Below are 18533 nucleotides of genomic sequence, written 5' to 3'. Positions count from 1 at the left end.
TCCTCCCACTCATAGCTTGTCTTTTCACCTAACAGAGTCTTTCACAGAATAAAAGTTTTAAAATCTAATCAAGTCCAATTTATCACTTTTTTTGGGGGTGGGGTTATGCTTTTGCCATCACGCCAAGGACTCTTCATCTCACCCTGGATCCTGGAGATGTTCTCTCATGTTTTCTGGTAAAAATCTTACACTTTCACATTTCCCATTTACACCCAGGATTCATTGTGAACTAATTTTTGTGTAAAGTTAGGGTAAATCTCATTTTTTCCCCCTATGGATAATGTCCGATTGCTCCAGCAACATTTGATGAAAATTATACCTTTCTTCCACTCAATGTACCCTTATTAAAAATCAACTGCAAGGAAATCAATTGAGCATGTTTATATAGGTCTCCTTCTGGAATCTCTGTTCCATTTCACCAATTTTAGCTTCTCTCCCTTTGCCAAGGTTACACTATTTTGATTATTGTAGCTACACAACAGGCCTTAGTACTAGCTAGTATAATTCTAAACATTTCAAATTTCAACACCTCTAATTTCTTTGTCTTCTCATGTAAATTTGAGAAGCTTGTTTATTTACAAAAGATCTTGCTGAGATTTTGACAGAAACTGCAATAAATCTAGACAGATAAATCTGTGCAGAACTGACATCTTCATTATGTTTAGTCTTCTAATCAATAAACACAGTATACCTCTCCATTAACCTAGATTTTCTTTGATTTCTTTCATTAGCATTTTGTGGCTTAAAGCATAAAAATCCTGTGTATCTTTTATTAGATTTATACAAAAGCATTTCATGTTTTGAGTTATTACAAATGGTTTTTTCCTTTTCTTTTTTTTCTTTTTTGTAGATTCTTTGGGATTTTCTATGTAGACCATTATGTGATCTTCAAATAGAAACTGTTTTATTTCTTCTTTTCTAATTTCTATGTTCTATGTTTTTCAATTCACTTCCCTGACTTTTTGTGCAGGCTAGAATTTCCAGGACTATGTTGATAAGGGTAGTGAAAGAGAACATTCTTGCCTTCCTTTCCATCTTACAGAGAAAAAAAATTCAGTTGTTCATCATTAAATACGATATACTCTTTATCAAGATGACGAAGTTCTCTATTCCTAGTTTGGTGAGTCTTTATCATGAGTGTTGATTTTTGGCAAATGCTTTTTCTGCATAAATTGATGTAATCATGTGATTATTCTTTATCCTGTGAATATAGATTTTTTTTTAGGGCCGCACCTGTGGCATATGGAAATTCCCAGGCTAGAGGCTGAATCAGAGCTGTAGCTGCCAGCCTATGCCACAGCCACAAGCAATGCAGGATCGAAGCCACATCTGTGACCTACACCACACTCATGGCAATGCCGGATCCCCAACCCACTGAGTGAAACCAGGGATTGAATCCACATCCTAATGGCTACTAGTCGGGTTCTTAACCCACTGAGCCACAACGGGAACTCCCTGTGAATACAGACTGACTTCCAAATACTGAACGAGACTTGCATCTCTTTGAATAAAACTCCCTTGGTTGTCGTATATAATTCATTTTATACATTACTGAATTCAATTTTCTTATATTTTATACAGGATTTCTGTGTCAAGGTTCATGATAGATATTGATTATAGTTATCTTTTATCTAGCTTTATGACTGTCCTCATAAACTTATTTTCTATTCTTTACTTTGCGGAGTAACTGCAGAATGTGTATTAGCTCTTGCAATGTAGAGTAGAATTTTCTACGGAAAACATCTGGGCCTGGAGATTTCTTTTCCAACAGTTTTTTTCAACCATGAATTCAATTTCCATAATACAGGCATAGCTTGGAGATGTTGTAGGCCATCACAAGAAAGTTAAATATTGCAATAAAACAAGTCACACTTATTTTTTGCTTTCTCAGGGTATATAAATGTATTTACACTGTAGTCTACTAAGTGTACAATAGCACTATGCTCAAAAAACAACATATATACCCATTAATTAAAAACTACCTTATTGTTGGGAGTTCCCATTGTGGCACAGCAGAAATGAACCCAACTAGTATCCATGAGGACATGAGCTCATTCCCTGGCAGCTTAGGTCACAACTGCAGCTTGAATCTGGTCTCTGACCTGGGAACTCCATACAGCATATTAAAAGAGAAAAAAAAAAAACTTTGTTACAAACTGCTAACAATCATCTGAGCCTTCAGTAAATCATATTCTTTTTGCAACGGTAACATCAAAGACCACCGATCATCCTAACAAATATAATGAAAAAGTTTGATATATAGTGAGAATTATCAAAATGTGACAGAGACATGAAGTGAGCAAATGCTGCTGAAAATTGGCACCAATAGACTTACTTGATCCAGGGCTGCCACAAACATTCAATTTGTAAAAAATGCATTATCTGTGACATGCAACAAAATAAGGTATGCCTGCAGTTATAAAACTATTTATATAGGAGTCTAATATACAGCACAGATGAACCTTTCCACAGAAAAGAAACTCATGGACTAGGAGAACAGACTTGTGGTTGCCAAGTGGGATGGACTGAGAATCTGGGTTTAATAGATATAAACTATTGCCTTTGTAATGGATAAGCAATGAGATCCTGCACTGGGAACTATAGTCATTTATGATGGAGCATGATAATGTGAGAAAAAAGAATGTATACATGTATGTGTAACTGGCTCACCATGCTGTACAGTAGGAAAAAAAACTGTATTGGGGAAGTAACAATAAAAAAATTAAAAAAAACTATTTATATAAAGCTTAATGATGTATTTAGTATTATGTGAGTTTTGGTAATCTGTACTTTTTACCAAACTGGTCCATTTCATCTAAGTTGCAAAGTTTATCTATGTAGAGCTGTACATGGTTTTCCCTTCTTATGCTTTCAGTGCTGTAGTGTCTGCAGTGATATCCCATCTCATTCCTGAGAGTGGTAAGTTGTGGCTTCTATCTTTTTTTTGTCAGTCTTACTAAAGATTTGTCAATTTTTTCTATTTTTACAACTAGCTTTTTAGTTACACAGATTTTTTTTCCTTTCTTCTGCTTCTTCTGGACTTACGTAGTTACTCTTTTTTCTAGTTTTTAAGGTGGAGGTTTAGGCTACTGATTTGAATCCCTATCTTTTTTTTCTATTTACAGCCACACCTGCAGCATATGGAAGTTCCCAGGAGAGAAGTCAAACCAGAGCTGCAGCTGCCAGCCTGCACCACGGCCACAACGCCAGATCAGAGCCATATCTGTGACCTGAGCTACATCTGTGACCCACAGTGCAACGTGCAGCAATGCTGGATCATTAACCTGCTGAGGCCAGGGATTGAACCTACATCTTCATGGAAATAATTCTGGGTTCTTAACCTGATGAGCCAAAACATGAACTCCTTGAAACCATATTTTCTAATGTAAGTATTTAGTGCTATAAATTTTTTCTTTTTTGGTCTTTCTTGGGCTGCTTCCGTGGCATATGGAGGTTCCCAGACTAGGGGTCTAATCGGAGCTGTAGCTGCCAGTCTACGCCAGAGCCACAGCAACGCAGGATCTGAGCTGCGTCTGCAACCTACACCAGAGCTCACAGCAACGCGGAATGGGAACTCCGCGTATTTAGTGCTATAAATTTATTAGCATTGATTTAGCTTTTTCCCTCAAATTTTGATGTTACATTTTCCTTTTTATTCGATTCATATATTTTTAAATATCCCCTAAACCCCATGAATGTTGTTCATTCATGTGTTGTTTACCTTCTGTGTGTTCAGAGACTAATCTATTGCTTTCTATTATTACTTTCTAGTTTATATGTCTTCAGTTCTTTCAAATACATTGAAATGTGTTTGAAGGCCCAAAACACTATCTTGATGAGTGTCAAGGAATTTAATTGTCTTAAATACCTCTTCTTTGAGCTCTTAAAAAGAATGCCTATTCTGCTGTTTTGGATAGAATGTAATATTTTAATAATATATCAATGTCAGTTAGATCCTGTTAGTTGACAACATTAAGTTCTTCAATATCTTCGTTGATTTTATGTCTCAGTAGTTCTATCAATTTTGGAGAGAGGTGTGCTGAAGTCACCAACTACAGTCCAGATTTGACCATTTTTCCTTTCAGTTCTATCAATATTGCTTCATATATTCTGAAACTCCATTGTTTAGGGATACACATTTGGGACTGTTGCATCTTACTGGTGGATTTATGTTCTATCCCCCTTTGTTCCAGATATTTTTCCTTCCTCTGAGGTCCACTATATCTGATATTAATATAGCCACTTTGCTTTGTTTTGATTGTTTGCATGGCTTATCTTTCTATGTTTACTTTCAACCAACTTATGTCACTATATTTTAAGTGAATTTATTGACAGTATATAGTTGGATCATGTCTACCTATTGTGTAAACCACTGTCTTTTAATTGGTATGTTGAGATCAGTTATATTTAATATAATTGATACATTAGTGCTTAAGCCTGCTGTCTTACTGTTTCTTAGTTGTTCAATTCTGTATTTTACTTCTCCTGCCTTCCTGTTGGTTACTTGAACATTTAAAAAAATTCATTTTGATTTATCTATAGTTTTTATAAAAAATTTAATTCCCAGATAACTGTAGGTTCATATGAAATTGTGATATACAGTAAAGAGAGAGCTTATATGCTATTTCCCCGGTTTCCTTCAATGGTAACATATCACTTTATAATTGTCTTAGATACTTCTATAGACACTGAGAATCACATTGAACAATGTTGTAATTTTTGTTCCCAACTGTCAAACAATATTAGAACAATCAATAAGAGGACTCTCTATATTTATATTTATATTTGTATTTATATTTATATGTATGTGTGTGTGTATGTATACTTTTTTTGGCCATTCCCTATGGCATGTGTAAGTTCCTGGGTCAGGGATTGAACCTGAGCCACAGGAGCGACAACACCAAATTCTTAACTACCAAGCCATTGGGGAACTCCCTATTTTCTTCTTTTTCTTGGCCATGCCTACGGCACACGGAGGTTCCCAGGCTAAGGGTCGAATCCAAGCTGCAGCTTTGACCTACGCCAAAGCTGCGGCAAAACTGGATCCTTAACCCACTACACTGGGCTGGGGATTGAACTCTCACCTCTGCAACAACAGAAGCCACTGCAGTTGGATCCTTAACCCAACTGTGCCACAGTGGGAAGTCTTCGTCTCCTTCTATTTTCACTCTTTGTCTTTCCTTCATTCCTAATGTTCCCAGCTTTTTTTTTGAAATTTTTTATTTGAAGAACTTTGTTTAGCCATTCTAAACTAAGACCTACTGATGAAAAACTCTTAATTGTACTTTATTTGAGTACATCTATTTCAGTTCTGTTCCCGAAGAATATTTTTTCTGGGGACAGTTCTTTTCTTCCTACACTTAAAATGTGCCACTTCCTCTGGGCTCCATGGTTTCTCTCCCCCCACCCCATTTCCAATCTGAAATCTTTTCATTTATCCCCCTAAAAATAACATTTAGTTGCTTACAAGTGTTTTTCTGTTTTAAGTTTTCACAAGTTTGATTATGATGTGCCTTGTCACAGACTTCTCCGGGTTTGTCCTGCTTAGGGTTTATTCAACCTTTTAACTATACAGCTTTATGTCTTTTGCCAATTTGGGGAATTTTTAGCCAGTATTTCTTCAAATATTCTCTCAGCTCTATGCTATCTTCTACTTCTGGAGCTCTGAGGACAAAAACATGTCTTTCATTATTTATTCCACAGGTCCTTGAGGCTCTGTTAATTTGATGTTTTCTCTGTTGTTTATTCTTCCCTGGAACCCATTCAACTAGTTTTTATTTCTATTACTGTATTTTTCAGTTCCAAAACTCCCACTTAGTTATTACATTTTGAATTTATTGAGATTTTCCATTTTTTGTTTCAAGAGTGTCTGCTGAAACACCATTACAATAGTTTCTTTAAAAACCCTGTCAGATAATTCCAACATCTGTTTTATCATGGTATTGGCATCTGTCAATTAGTCTTTTCTAATCTGAGTTGAGTATTCCTGGTTGGTGATACAAGTGATTTTTTTTTTAATCTTGCTCATCTGGGGTATTGTTAAGAGCATGTAGATCATATTCAATCTAGTGTTTTAACAAGCCTCTACTAAGACTAAGCCAGCAGGGGTAACTGTGTCAATAGGGAAATGGGGCATGGGGAACACCAACTCTTTACCACCAGGCAGAGCTGATGTCCTGGCTCTCCATCAGGTCTCCATTGACACCCTGGTGGCTAGGGAAGGGCTGTCTTGTTACCATGAGAAAGGGGTAGAAGTCCATGCTCCTGACTCAGCTTCCATTTACACTGTAGGAGGGGGACAGATGCCTTGTCACCAGTGTGTGTAACGGAAGTCTAGGCTCCCTACTTGGTCTTTACTGGCTCTACTCCCACTGAGAAGAGGATCTATCACCTTAGGACAGGAGTGGAAAGCCACTGACACTGCAAGGGCAAGGGACAGCAGAGAGCGGAACATTTTATGAAGTTCCAAGAGGAGGAGAGGCATATGTGGAAGCGGGGAGGCACAGGTGGACGTCTAGGCCCTCCACTTACCCTTTGCTGACAAAGGTTTAGGGGCTATGTCCTTTTTCCCCCTCTAGTGTTTTGCAGGTGACCTAGGGTGTTCATTCTCAAATGGTTTCTAGACTACCCCTTTCCCTTGGCAAGACAGAACAGACTTTTCCTAGGACTTTTTCTGTCTGTACAAGCTGGCATTCCTGAGTTGTGGGAATCCAATCTGGAACATGGAGAAAACAAAAAGATAATCCAAAGAACTTAATGCTGTGTCACTCCTTGACTCCCAGGGTACCACAATGATCTTCTTCTCTCCACCTTTTAAAATTCTTATGTTTACGATGATGTCCAGTGTTTTTAGGTGTACTTAGTGGGAGAGACGTGTCTATTTAATTTTATGTGGAACCAAAAATACATGTGTGTTTAAGGGATTAAAGGCCTGACTTAACATAATTTTATGTACACTCAAAACAGGAGATGAACATAAACTAAGAATCAGAGAAATGCACTAATAGTTATGAAATAATCCCATCTTCCATAGAAATATTACCTTTCCCAGCTGTCCTCCTGATCTTGGGAATGGTGAATTTTTTCAAAGGATTGACTTCTATACCAGTAACAAATAAAGGTTCACTGGTTGAGTTCATTTTCCATAGTGTCTTCTGTTTAGCCATCTCTGTCATTTCCATTTTGTTGGTGGCCTAAAATGCAGTTATTAAACAGAAGGTCAATAAATATGTAAGAGGCAATGGCAGTAAAACTGTTCAAAGTTCTTACATGGAACTGAGTAAGGATACATTTTTGGTCACGGTCACAACAGGTTTCAATCTCAGTTTGCCAGGTCACCCAAAATAGAAAATGAATTAATAATTTTGAGTTTTATATAATATTAAAATATTTATTTTGTAGTTTCTTCCTTTTTGACCACCCAAGGCATATGGAGTTCCTGGGCCAGGGATAAGATCTAAGCCACAGATGCCATCTATATGTCACACTTGCAGCAATGCTGGATCCATAACCCACTGTGCCGAGCCTGGGGCTACAGAGACACTACCGATCTTGTTGTACCACAGCAGGAACTCCTATTCTATAGTTTCTAATAGACATCTTCCTTCTGGTTTAAGGCTCTGTGTTCCCAAAAAGCTTAATAACTTCCAAACAACAATTTTTATTAACATTTGGTAAATTTCTTGCCAAGTACCTATTTTTCAGTGTTTTTCCTATACACTTATATGAAATGAATGGTATTCTTTAAGTCAGAATCTTTGGCTTTGAGGGAAACTTATGAAAGTTATTAACCAACCATTGCATGGCTATCCTATAACTGATGGCCTAAAACAGTCAATCACTCATTGACTACTATTCCATAGATCACTCTACAAGTGAATTAAGACATCATATATTGTCATACCATCAATAACATATTCCTTTTCCTTCCTCCTCCCTTCAACCTCTTTCCCTAAACATACACATTTTTTGGGGGGCCGTGCCTACAGCATATGGAAGTTCCCAGGCCAAGGATTGAACCTATGCCAGAGCAGCAACCCAGGCCACTGCAGTGACAATGCCAGATCCCTAACCCACTGTACCAGAAGGAGACTCCACACGCACACTGATTAACCTTTCCAAGTAGTACTCATGTGGATATCAGGAAAGCTACAGTGGCCACACACGATACATGCAAAGATACATTTTTCATTCCATTTCATAATACAGTTTGTGGGCCTCCTCATAACTATTAACTGCTTAGTTCGAACATTAGATCACAATCTGAATTAAGAGTTGCCAAAATTCTACAGAGGGATCACAAAGGATAAGATTCTACAGAAGGTTCACAAAGAATTACTCCCTCCAATACCCACTCCTTCGACCTTTATGAAAGGTGAACTTTCAATCTCTCAACCAAACATGGACCTGAACAGGGAATGGACTGAGACCTCTAGAAAGAGAAGAAAATCTGCCTTTCTCTCATCTAGTCACAGGGACAGACACTAGTGATGTTACCTACTAGCAAGAATCCCCTTAAGATATACAGCTCCAGGAGTTTCCCCAGGGCTCAGCAGATTAAGGATCTGGCATTGTCACTGCTGTGGCTCTGGTTACTGCTGAGGTATGGGTTTGATCCTTGGCCTGGGGAACTTCCACATGCTGTGGGCATGGCCAAAAGATAAAGATACATCTTTTTTATCTTTTTGTAGCTCCAGAGATAATTGTCAAGGCTGCCAGGTTCACGTGGAAGCTTAGTAAGGCCAAAAAAAAAGGGAGAAAAATTTACTTAGAATAACTTATTGTACCAAAACTCAATTAATCACAATCTATACCTATGCCCACAAAGGTATACAACCATCAGTTGAACATACTTTACTTGAAGAGCCTTGTGCTGTGACAATCACAACCTTAAATATTTTACTATAGTCAAATTATATTTTCAGTTAAGATGGGTGTATGGTTTCTTACACAATATTTTTCTAGTAGAATTTACTAATAAATATTTTTGAAATTCACTGATTTTGTTCCTCAGTGCTTAGGATAATATTTGGTCACAAAGTAGTTAAGTTAAAAACAGATGAAAGCTGAATATTCAGGGAACAGTAGTATTCAACATCCTTCCTTAAGTGAGTTGCACCTGGCAAGTTTTCAAGTACAGTCTTTGAAATCTTAATAATACCCCTTTAACTTCGGTCCAAACAAATCAGCCATATTATAGTGATAACAAATTTCTACATTTCCTCTTGCTCATCTATCACAGTCCCATAACCATTTATTTATCATGTTTATTTTTATATACATATGCAAAAACATATCATGTTATACATTGCAATACATATATAATAGTCCTATAACCATTATCTATGCTTTACATATATTATTTATTTTTCTATATGTAAGAATAAAATCAGGAAGTTTGAATACAAAGGGTTCATACTATGGCTGTCCTATGGGGTCCTGGGTTATTCTAGGTGAAAGTATAGAGAAAAATCAATTCTAAAAACTTCAAGAATAGTTAATGCACAAGACACTGTAAGTCCTTAAAAGACACCAAAACTAATGAATGAACTAAAGATCAAACAAAAGAAGCTTTTTTTACAGAAAGCTTCCCCAACAACTAAAACATCTATTCATATAGGTCCTAAGAGTATGTATATCATGAACAACTTTAAGCCAATACATTTAAAGATTACACAAAACAATAAAACTCCAGGAAAAAATTTACTAAAGTTGATTCAAGAAGTTGAAATAATACATCACCCTGTTGCATTAAATATTAAAGAGAAGTTAAGTCTGTAGTTACAAATTTATTCTAAAAATAAAAATGGCATTAATATACCATAAACAAGCCAAGTTCATTCCAGAAATGCAAGGGAGATTTAATGATAGGAAATTATATATTTCATTTACTACATATGCCTATTAAAGAGAAAAAAATAGTGATTATCTCATAGATGAAGAGAAAGCATCAAATTCAAAATTTACTCATGATTAAAAAAAGTCTTGGTAAAGGAAACATTAATAACTTGATGACAGATATCTGCCTAAAATTTATAGCACATTGGTGAATGTCACTACCTTTTAATTAAGAATAAAACAATACCACTTCCACTGCTTCCTTTTAACAGTGTGCTAGAAGTGCTCACAAAGGCAGAAGACAAGAAAGAAGTAAAAGGCATAAAGAAACCAAAAAGCTAAAGGGGTAAAGGAAAAAGGCTTGGGAATTTCCAGGAGTGAAAAAGAATGAGTCTTAGCTCATTAGAGAAAGCTCAGACTGAAATAACAGACAGATTTAAAAATAAATTTTACTTAGGCCAAAAAGCATACAGGTTCAAATTTTGGTTCTACTATTAATTAACAATGTTATGTTAGGCAAAATGCCTAACTTCTCTGAGACTAGTAGTATCAATACCTCACATGGTTGCAGAACCTGGTACAAAATACCTCACACTATGAACTGTTAGTGGTATACTGAAGCCTATAACATGGAACCAACTTACAGAGTTTCTCAAGAAGCAATACTGTAAGACAGCTAGAAGTCAAATGATACTGGTTCTAATTCATGATCTGTAATTAACCAATTAACCTCTCAGTTAATTAACATGTCACTAACTTCCTTTGCAGTGCATTACTCTACAAGCATTATAAATGATAATACATTCTTAAAAGACAAGTAAGTGGCAAGGGAATAAATCCTTTTTATGTCAAGTAATCAGTCTAAAGACTTAACCCTCTCAAAGTCTATTTTAAAAAAATATTTGGGGAGTTCCCATTGTGGCACAGTGGAAATGAAACCGACTAGTATCCAAGAGCATACGCGTTTGATCCCTTGGCCTCGCTCAGTGGGTCCGTGATCTGGCACTGCTGTGAGCTGCAGTGTAGGTCACAGAAGTGGCTTGGATCCTAAGTTGTTGTGGCTGTGGTATAGGCTGGCAGCTACAGCTCTGATTTGACCCCTAGCCTAAGAACTTCCATATGCCGCAGGTGAGGCCCTAAAAAGCAAAAAAAAAAAAAAAAAAAGAGGAATATTTGTACTGAGTTTCCTAAGACTTTCATTAAAAATTAAAGACTTGAATTCTTGAGAGCACTGCTTTTGGATTAGAGGTTGGTGAATAAACCCGTAAAACCTTTTACCTACTATCAAAAAAATCTTTAATAACAGAACTTGGTGTTTCAACTGAACTACTTAGTCAGAGAGCCTTAGAATTTTTCTAAGCCTCAATTGCTCTCAGTTATGAAAAAGTTTCCTCATACAAGGCAACTCAGGATGATTGTAACTATATGAAGCATTAGTGATCATTTTTTTTTTAGTTCTCTTTTAAACTTTCACATTAATGAGCTTGTTGTTAACTTACCTTTGAATCTCTAAAAGTTTACTAATCTCTTTTTTTTTTTGGCCACACCTGCCATGCAGAAGTTCCCCAGGGCCAGGGACTGAACCTGTGCCACTGCAGTGACAACTGCTGGATCTTTAACCCATAGAGCCACCAGGGAACTCCTAAGTTTACTAATCTCTTTCTAACAAAAGGAAACAACGCCTCGCCTCGGTTTCAGGATTTTCTGGCAAATGACACGGTTCTGTTTTAACCTACTTTTTATAATTACCTTTCATTTGTGCCAAATAATACTAACTTGCTACTTACTTTCCATCACAAAACATACTTAAGCAAAAAATGTCAATTATAAAATATTAAAGACATTATTGTAATGGTGATATGCAGATATGGCAAAGATCATCCCTCTTCCAGCAGTATCAGGAAAGAACTTGGAACTTGAGTCACAAACACAGAGTTCTTCAGCAGAGTTCTAGTTGAGAGCAAGAATTACTTCTGATAAAAGGTTAAATCAGATCATACATATGATAACCTACATACACATTAAGTGAGATTAAGTCAAGAATCCCCAGTTAGGACAATATGATGTCAAGATGACATATATTTTAGTCCAACTTTTCATTTCACAAATCAGGGGTTGGCAAACTACAGCCTGGGTGTCAAAACCAGCCCACTACTGGTTTTTGTAGGGTCCACAGCTAATGACTTAAAAAAAAAGAAATCAAGAATAGTATTTCATGTTGCTTGAAAAATTATATGAAATTCAAATTTAAGGGTCCACAGTAAATTTTACTGGAATATAACCACATATATTTATTTCTCCATTGTCTATGGCTGCTTTCCTATTAGAATAGCATAGTTGAGTAAATATAAGAGGGACCCTATGCCACACAAAGACTAAGGGATTTACCATCTAGCCCTTTACAGAGAAAGTTCGCCAGCTCCTCAGAGATGATGCAACTAAGTATTGAAGTCTTGGGACAATAAAAATTAGGTCTCATGATTTCCATTTTGGGGCTTTTTCTCCTACGCTCCCATTGTCTCAATTATCTCTCCACTATGTTTTATTTCATTCCTACACACTCTGCTTTTCTGCATGTAGCCCCACAACATTTAAACAGGCTGACACATGATCAAGTAAAAAGCGAAACAGACAAAACCTTCCAGGGTTAGATTTGCCCTTATCTAGATCACTTTTTACTTCCTCCTCAATCTACTTTGATTTCCATCTCCATTACTCTACCTGAACAGAAATCTTCAGTCACCAACGATTTCCATGTCAGCTTCTACCCACATTAGGCATTTCTAGCTCAAAACTTAATTTGGCCTCTCTACTTTTGAAACTCTTTGACTAATCTCTTCTTGAAATAATACAATGACTTGAAATAATGCCCTGACTTCTGTGACTTCATAATCCTGATTTTACAGCTACTTCTCAGGTGGTGTTTTCTTAGTCTCTTAGCAACTCATCTGTCCTTATCTGGCCTTTTTTGTTTTAATTAATTTATACTTGTATAAGATAAATTTTCAAATATTTTCTAAAAATATTTTTTAGTTGTCAAACAAATCTTTGTAAATACTAAAAAGAGAACTCCGTGGTTTTAATTTGCATTTCTTTCAATATTAATAAGATAAGTCATCCTGTTTATTTTTTCTGTGAATCACTTTTTCTCCTTAGGTTTTTTTCAGATAAAAGTCTTTTAATGACTTACCATACCCAAGGCAATCTACAGATTCAATGCAATCCCTATCAAATTAACAATGTCATTTTTCTCAGAATTGGAACAAAAAAAGTTTAAATTTGTTTGGAAACACAAAAAACCCTGCATAGCCAAAGCAATCTTAAGAAAAAAGGAGCTGGAGGAATCATACTCCCTGATTTCAGACTATTTACAAAGCTATAGTATGGTACTGGCACAAAAACAGACACATAGATCCATGGAACAGGATAGAAAGCTCAGAAGTAAACCCAAGCACATGTGGTCAATTAATTTATGACAAAGGAGGCAAGAATATATAATGTAGAATAGACACTTCAATAAGTGGTGCTGGGATAACTGGACAGCTACATGCAAAAGAATGAAATTAGAATATTCTCTAACACCATTAAAATGGATTAAAGACTAAATGTAAGACCAGATACTATAAAACTATAGAGTAAAACTTAGGCAAGACACTATTTTTTCTTTTCTTGTTTTTTTTGGCCACCCCATGGCATATAGAGTTCCTGGGCCAGGGATCACATATAAGCAACATTTGCAACCTAAATGTGACTGCAGCAACACTGGATCCTTAACCCACTGTGCTGGGCCGGAAATTGAACGTGAGTCTCAGCACTCCCAAGGCACTGTCAATCCTGCTGCACCACAGTAGAACTCCTGCAGGAAACTCTCTGATATAAATTGCAGCAATATTTTTTTGGATCCATCTCCTGGAGTAATATAAACAAACCCCAAAATAAATGGGACCTAATTAAACTAAAAAGGTCTTGCACAGCAAGAAAATCATGAACAAAATAAAAAGAGGCTGTTCCCGTTATGGCTCAGCAGGAACGAACCTGACCATGAGGATGTGGGTTCAATCCCTGGCCTTGCTCAGTGGGTTACGGATCTGGCACGTTGCTGTGAGCTGTAGTGTAGGTCGTAGACGTGGCCTGGATCTGGCATTGCTGTGGCTGTGGCATAGCCAGCAGCTATAGCTCCAACTGACCCCTAGCCTGGGAACTTTCATATGCTGCAAGTGCGGCCCTAAAAAGCAAAAAAAAAAAAAAAAAAAAAAAAAGATGTAAAAATTCACGCAGAAGAATAAATGACTGAGAATAGCAATATCCTTAACCATTATTAAAATTTATTGTAATGTTACTATAATCAAAATGATAAAGTATTGGCTCAGGACATACATAGGTAGCAGGACCAGAAGAGATCCAGAAATAAATCTAAGTTTCTATGAAAAATTAATACATGATAAAGGTATACTGTCAATTTATCAGGAAAGAGTTTATTTATTAAATGGTGCCAACATAAATAGTTATTTGTAAGAAAACAAGACTTGATCCCTAACTGAAAACATAATATAAAAAAGTTCAAGTCAGATACAGCAGTATTAATCTTGATACTCTCTCTAGCAATGCTAAGCATTTCAGGGGAAAGGAAAGCTAGACTGTCAGGATATTATCAAATGAGTGACCATGGACAAATCCCAGTTTCAATAATGATACAAAGTATGCCAAAAGAGGCTGATAAAAAATACAGTGGCAAGGGGTTTCTGCCTAGGGGGTTAAGTATCTGACTGTAGTGGCTCAGGTCACTGTGCAGGGATAGGTTCAATCCCTTGCCCAGGGCAGTGGGTTAAAGGATTCAGGCATTGTCACAACTGTGGTTCAGATTCAGTTCCTGGCCTGAGAACATCCATATGCCATTCCCAGCCATAAATATATATATATATATTTAAATATATACATACATATAGTGTGAGAGAGGCAGAGATTACAGTGATGCTAAAGGCACAAGGGGAGAGATGGAACGGGAGGCATGGAAAAAGAGATCGTGGGTTTTTTGTTTTGTTTTTAAAGGGCCATATCCATGGCATATGGAGGTTCCCAGGCTAGGGGTCTAATCAGAGCTGAAGCTGCCAGCCTATGCCACAGGCACAGCAACTTGGGATCCGAGCCACGTCTGCAAACCTACACCACAGCTCATGGCAACACTGCATCTTAACCCACTGAGCAAGGCCGGGGAATGAATCCAAGTCCTCATGGATGTTAGTTGGGTTCCCGAACCACTGGGCCACAACCGGAACTCTGAGATTGTGTTTTTTTTTTTTTTTTTTTTTTTTTAAGTATAGAGTATCTGCAATCCCAGAACAGTGGCAGTTTCTGGTAATGTTTCCTTGTAGAAATGAGGCATTACATTGAGGAGGCCAAGAGCAAAAAGATCCAGGCCCATGGAAAGGAATAGGATAATGACAGAAAACTGGAAGGAGAAATTCCTTGTGATGTCACAATAAACAAACAGAGCACTAAGGAAAAATATGAATTGGAATATTTTTATAAGATCTCCAATAGGTCAGGCTGAACTGATCATAAGAGAGCTAAAGATTAAGAGCTGTATGATAAGAAAGGAAAAGACTCAGATAAAAAAATGTACAGCTTAATAACTCAAAGTTTAACATCTAACTGTATGCAAATAGATTTTCAATAAATGTCTCTTAAATTGGGAAGGGGGTACTGAAGAAGTAAACAATACATTGCTTTTCATTGGCCAAGAGGCTTGAAACCAAACTTTGTTGAAGAGGGAGAGAATGCCCTTAAGCTGCTTACTTAAAAACCATCTGTTAAATAATTCTTTCACTTAAGAATGTTATTTACCTTTATTTCTCCATTAATTTGGGCAGGAACACCTGGCTGAGCATCAGATCATCTTTTTCTTTCTTTCTTTTTTTTTTTTTTTTTTTTTTTTACTGATTTCAGATACAATATTCATGAAACCATTATTACGTGTCATATATCCCATTAGATATATTTAGAGGTTATTCAAAAGGTTTAAATGTCAACACTTTCTGAACACATACATTTAAAGAAAGCTCAATGTCACTCAGTGACTTAGAAAGTTCTATCATTTATTCTCTCTCAAGTTCTTTAACTTGAGGTTTGGCTATGAGTGACTTGGAGCTTGGGAAGAGAGAGGGCATATGAAATGCTTTAATGCAGAATAATGACAATCAAAGTTGTTTTTGTTTTAAACTGCCCTTCAGTCTCACACACAGAACGCAGAAGTTATTAAACAAAAACTGTTTCTAGATCATCTCCACCTTCTTCATACAAAGTTAACAGAAAACTGGAAATAAAATAGCAAAAGAGGTTCAAGAATAGTTTCATTTTGCTTTGAATTTTATTAAAAATGACCATCAAGACTATCTTATTTCTTCTCACTCATCATGTTTACTTTGCTACTGTCTCAAAATTTTTTAGAAAGAGCCCCATGTGGAGATTATCAAATCCTTTTGGAGAAGATGAGCCATCTGTTGAGTCTTACTTCCCTGGAGGGCATTATTATAAATCAAAGACAAGGGTTTATAACAACTACGAAGTAATTCTAGTAGCTACCTGGACTCACTACAGAAAATAACAAGGAAGATTTTTAAAAAGCCAACATAACTCCCAAGAGAACAGCTCTGTTCTTCTGATACTTGTTTCCCTTAGGTTTAAAAGATTTAGAAACACAAAGAATTTGTGTACTTCTGAAAATCAGCGCCCACATCAACCACTTCCCCAGAAAGACATACTCCATTAAAAGAAAATACCATATATAGAATGCACTGTATCTATATCCTAAAAATTTACATTAAAACTTCACTAATTTGAACTACTTAGGGAGAATAAAATCTCACTACCTTGGAGTGAATTTAATAAATATATTATGGAATGTTACCCAAAAAAATTATGAGAGAAGCTCTCAGAATTGTTTTGAAGACTTTACTAAGATTGAAAAAGCAATTTTTTTCTCAAATGCAGAAAAGTCTAGAACTAATCACCATAACCAGTTAAAATAAGAGGGAGAAGATCTAAATTGTCAGGCCTAGTTACAAGTAGCTGAAGGGAACCTGGCCAGAAAGCTCATACTCTTATGAGTTACTTATCCAATTTCTCATTTTTTAAAGTTTTATGAAACTGGTTTGAAAAAGAATTTTTCGCAAGTATTTATGATATAGTATACAAGACATCAGTAGACATGGATTTCCTGTCCTGATTCTGCCATTCAATAAAGTCTGTTCCTAAGCTTTACTCTTCTCATCTGTGATTCAGAAAGGCTTAATATTGTATTATAAACTCTTACCCATTCTCAATCGCTTTCAGACTCTATTTATTTACATTTTCTCTGTAGTTCCATGTATATGCAAGAAATTGTATACAAGTTGATGCTATTAGAGTTTGATAGCTTCATAAATTAAACAGTCTCGATCCCTCCTGTAATTTTCAAGTGACTTAGAAAATGTATTTGCCTGTAGTATTTCTGACTATGGGACTTTGGTTTTTTGAATGTCAACAGCTGGTCCAATTTCCATCTTCTGAGACGTTTTGTTTTTAGAATCAACCAAATATCATTTAAAACCCATCCAATTAATATGTGGGTGACCTAATGTGGTAATACTACTTTTGACTAAAAATATGTAAAAATGAAAAACTCCAGATACAAAATAACTAAGTTTAAAAAAATTTTTTTATTCTGATTATGTACTGGTTCAAATGGTAATTCAGAATACCACAAATGTTCTAAGCAATATTTTCATATACCGGCCTGACTTTCCAACTTAGCTGTTCAAAAATTCAATACTTATACTAAACTAAGGTCAGTTTTGTATGGGCCAGTCTTCCCCACTGGACTGTAATTTACCCATATTTCTACCTCCAGAACCATAGTTGCTTATAAAATGCCCAGTAAATATTTATTGCAAAGGATAATATGCACATACTTTAAAGTACTCCAGTAAGTGAAAAAATACACACTTTCTTCAGGTATCTTTTTAACTTGTTAATTATTTATAAGTCAATTGCAAAGTAGAAGAGTTTACCCAAAGTAGATTTAAAAAAAAGGTCAATACGTTATTTTAAGTAATAGCAGTAGCAAAGTCATTATTTGAAATACTTACCACTCTTCAATGGAATCTACCATCATATAGTTATGATCAGGACTCAGTCCATTCATGAAAAATGACAAAGGAATATCTACAAAAAATAAAAAGGCAGAAATATGTAGAAATTATGGACAGAAGCTCCCTCTGGGATAATCTCTTCATTACCATCTTCATTCATTTTTTTCTCTCTTGATTTCTGCTTGCCTTTCACTCCTGTTTTATTTAGGAGGAAGGACTGATTTTCTGCATGTCTCAGGGCTTCTTTCACACCCCTGCATTCTTTTCTCCTCTCTCATTCCTCTTTTCATCTGCTATTCAGAATCAGCTCACCACTGGCCATCCAGTAGAGAAAACAACACTGTGACATAGTGGATGAGTTGGCTCTTGGATTTTTATATACAGCACAAAATGCTAAGTAATACTGCTAGTTTTACACCAAAATTTTCATTAAGAGTCATTGTAAACAGTTGTGATATATGCTATGCTCTATGTAGGTACGTTATATACAGTATCTCATTTAATCTTCACTGACTGTAGAACTATTCCCATTTCCCAGATGAGAAAACAGAGACTTAGAAAGTTCAA

General features: G+C 36.1%; 1 protein-coding gene across 1 annotated transcript in view; it reads right to left on the bottom strand.

Annotated features, from left to right (window-relative positions):
* Positions 1-18533, bottom strand: part of TEX15 (testis expressed 15, meiosis and synapsis associated) — a 67471-nt gene that overhangs the window by 34918 nt on the left and 14020 nt on the right. The window contains 2 exon segments of the mRNA XM_005671810.3: positions 7043-7193; positions 17964-18039. Coding sequence (XP_005671867.2) covers positions 7043-7181 — 139 coding nt within the window. The 5' untranslated portion in view covers positions 7182-7193; positions 17964-18039.

Source organism: Sus scrofa, chromosome 15, assembly GCF_000003025.6.
Source record: "Sus scrofa isolate TJ Tabasco breed Duroc chromosome 15, Sscrofa11.1, whole genome shotgun sequence".
NCBI lineage: Eukaryota > Metazoa > Chordata > Mammalia > Artiodactyla > Suidae > Sus > Sus scrofa.
The sequence above is the reverse complement of the archived record's forward strand: the minus strand, read 5'-3'. Positions and strand labels throughout refer to the sequence as shown.